This window comes from Lipotes vexillifer, unplaced genomic scaffold, assembly GCF_000442215.2.
Source record: "Lipotes vexillifer unplaced genomic scaffold, Lipotes_vexillifer_v1.1 scaffold241, whole genome shotgun sequence".
Classification (NCBI taxonomy): Eukaryota; Metazoa; Chordata; class Mammalia; order Artiodactyla; family Lipotidae; genus Lipotes; species Lipotes vexillifer.
This window is the reverse complement of record NW_006784922.1, coordinates 2,887,545-2,890,311: the sequence shown is the minus strand read 5'-3', so window position 1 is coordinate 2,890,311 and position 2,767 is coordinate 2,887,545. Positions and strand designations below refer to the sequence as shown.

The 2,767-nt window shown below is 40.7% G+C and overlaps 1 protein-coding gene and 1 pseudogene across 1 annotated transcript in view; both read left to right on the top strand.

Annotated features, from left to right (window-relative positions):
- The window catches only part of LOC103076823 (mesoderm-specific transcript homolog protein-like), a 2,631-nt pseudogene extending 2,362 nt beyond the window's left edge, over positions 1-269 (top strand).
- The window catches only part of CENPH (centromere protein H), a 22,973-nt gene that overhangs the window by 3,483 nt on the left and 16,723 nt on the right, over positions 1-2,767 (top strand). The window contains exon 2 of the mRNA XM_007457083.1: positions 949-1,004. Coding sequence (XP_007457145.1) covers positions 949-1,004 — 56 coding nt within the window. The remainder of the gene's footprint in view (positions 1-948; positions 1,005-2,767) is intronic.

The window sequence follows — 2,767 nt, the reverse complement described above, 5'->3', positions numbered from 1 at the left end:
ATGTGGGATCTTCCTGGACCAGGGCTCGAACCTGTGTCCCCTGCATTGGCAGGCGGATTCTTAACCACTGAACCACCAGGGAAGTCCTATCTGTGAGTCTTTGGATCTGGTCATTCCCTATCCAGAGTTCTTGGAGCCATACAGGAAAATGCTACTGCAGTCCATTGTCAATTCTGGATGGCCATATTATTAGCCACTGTCCACAGCTAGAATATCCCATGGCCTTCTTGAATGCATATATGGGCTTCATCGACTCCTGGAAAGAATAGCTTCCCTGTATTACCTTCCCCTATTCCCTTATTTGTTGTGTTTTCCACTTAGGAAGAAATGCCCCAAAGAGGTCCTGGCTACCAAACACTATTCTCTCACAAAGGTCCACCTGACTCGTTTTGATCTATTTCTTTGTGTAGCCCTTCTCTTTAAGCCTCATTTCAGTGTGGCCCATTAAGAATAAATTTAAAAATGGGCTTCCCTGGTGGCGCAGTGCTTGAGAGTCCGCCTGCCGATGCAGGAGACGCGGGTTCGTGCCCCATTTCGGGAAGATCCCACATGCCGCGGAGCGGCTGGGCCCGTGAGCCATGGCCACTGAGCCTGCGCGTCCGGAGCCTGTGCTCCGCAAATGGGAGAGGCCACGACAGTGAGAGGCCCGCATAACGCAAGGAAAAAAAAAAAAAAAAAAAAAAGAAGAAGAATAAATTTAAAAATCAAATTTTAAACTTTTCCTCACAGATGCTGTTTTCCTACTGTATTTCATTTTGAGTATTTTTCTGAGGCCTTAAATTCTTTATGCCTGTTTTAAATAAAATAGGCCAAAATGGAAGACCTTAATGCTATTTATTTATACTCATTTTGTTGCACCAACTTGCCAAAAAGATGAGTTGATTTATAATATAGTAATGAGTAAAACCTCAATAAGTATATAACTTTCTTCTCTTTATCTGTTTTCAGGGTAAGAGCACAGACCAAACAACAACTCTTGGAATATAAATCAATGGTTGATGCAAGTAAGTATTTTCATTTTCAAATAAGGTTTTGTGAGTTTGTTGATGAACAGTACTCCAGGGAAAACACCAATTTTACAAAAATATATTTATTTAGGGAATGGGAGGGCCAGCATAATGCAGTACTATACCCTGTAAGAATGCAAAAAGCAGGCTTGCCCTGGCCCTAAGGAACTAGTTAGGAATTCAAGAAATGTATATAAAACAAGTAAATAACAATACAGGACAATTAAGTCCTGTTGATCAGAGAATTGGGAAATCCCTGTGGGCTTAGGGTATCACAAAACTTGCTACCATCAACAACCTGAACATTAAATTAGCAGATTAGATGATTGTTAAGCAAGTGATCTGAGACCTATACTTTGAGAAACACTGGATTATTGGCATGAGAGCAGAAGAGGCATAAAGGCGTAAGTGAAAATTTTCAATTCTAAACACAGAAAAGTTTTAAATTTATCTTTTAAAATTATTAATCCAGAAATCTCAGGGACCAAGAGAGTAGTAAAATGATGGTTTAGTCATCCTGAAGTAATAACCACCTAATAGCCACCTGATTTATTGTAAGCCCTGGGGTCACAAAGATAGATTTTGGTTACTCTTTCTTTCACTATGAAATAAGCTTAAAGAGTAAAATCAAATAGTACACTAGATGGAATCAAGAATTGTGGAGGGACTTCCCTGGTGGTCCAGTGGATGAGACTCTACGCTCCCAGCTCAGGGGGCCCAGGTTCAATTCCTGGTCAGGGAACTAGATCCCACATGCATGCCGCAACTAAAAGAACCCACGTGCCACAACGAAGATCTCGTGTGCTGCAACTAAGGCCTGGCACCTCGAAAATAAATAAATAAATAAATCTTTAAAAACAAAATTGTGGAAAAGCCGAGGGGCCCCATAGATGTCTTAATCACTTCCCTGAATCTGTGTTTGAACTTAGGTAATTTTTGAGCTCTGCTCAAGCTCTCTTTAAGGCCATAGATCTGAAGGCATTTCTGGTGTGTTTTCCATTTCCATTCCAGGGTTTCTAAAGTCATATTTTGCAAAAAACCAAACCAAACCAAACCCTAAAAAAATGGGCTCCGCAGCCTCTTTTCTGCTTACTGTAACTAGTAACTATAGGAACTAGGATATGAACCAGGCCTTCTTGCCTCCAAAGCCATGTCCCTTTTGTTACATCGATAATGCTTACCTCCTGAAAAAGAATATCTATTACATATATAAAATATATATAAATGTGTATGTATATATATATATGTATATATATATATATATACATATATATATATATATATATATATATATATATGTATGTAAAACTCAGTCACTTTGCTGTATACCTGAAACTGATACAATGTTGTAAATCAGCTATACTTCAATTTAAAAAATGCTTAACTCTAAGATGGTTAGTAGGTCCCTGCCCTTCCCCTGGAGGAATTAATGGTGTTCTTGTTTCCAAAGCCCATGTTCCTTGTATTAAACCAATTATGTTTACCTTAGAGATGAGAAGTAGGACATGCCTAATGCTTTTTCTGGCATGAGAGCCCACATAATAAAAAAGTATATTTAGGGCTTCCCTGGTGACGCCGTGGTTGAGAATCCGCCTGCCGATGCAGGGGACATGGGTTCGTGCCCCGGTACGGGAAGATCCCACATGCCGCAGAGCGGCTGGGCCTATGAGCCATGGCTGCTTGGCCTGCGCGTCTGGAGCCTATGCTCCACAGCGGGAGAGGCCACAACAGTGAGAGGCCCGCGTACCGCAAAAAAAAAA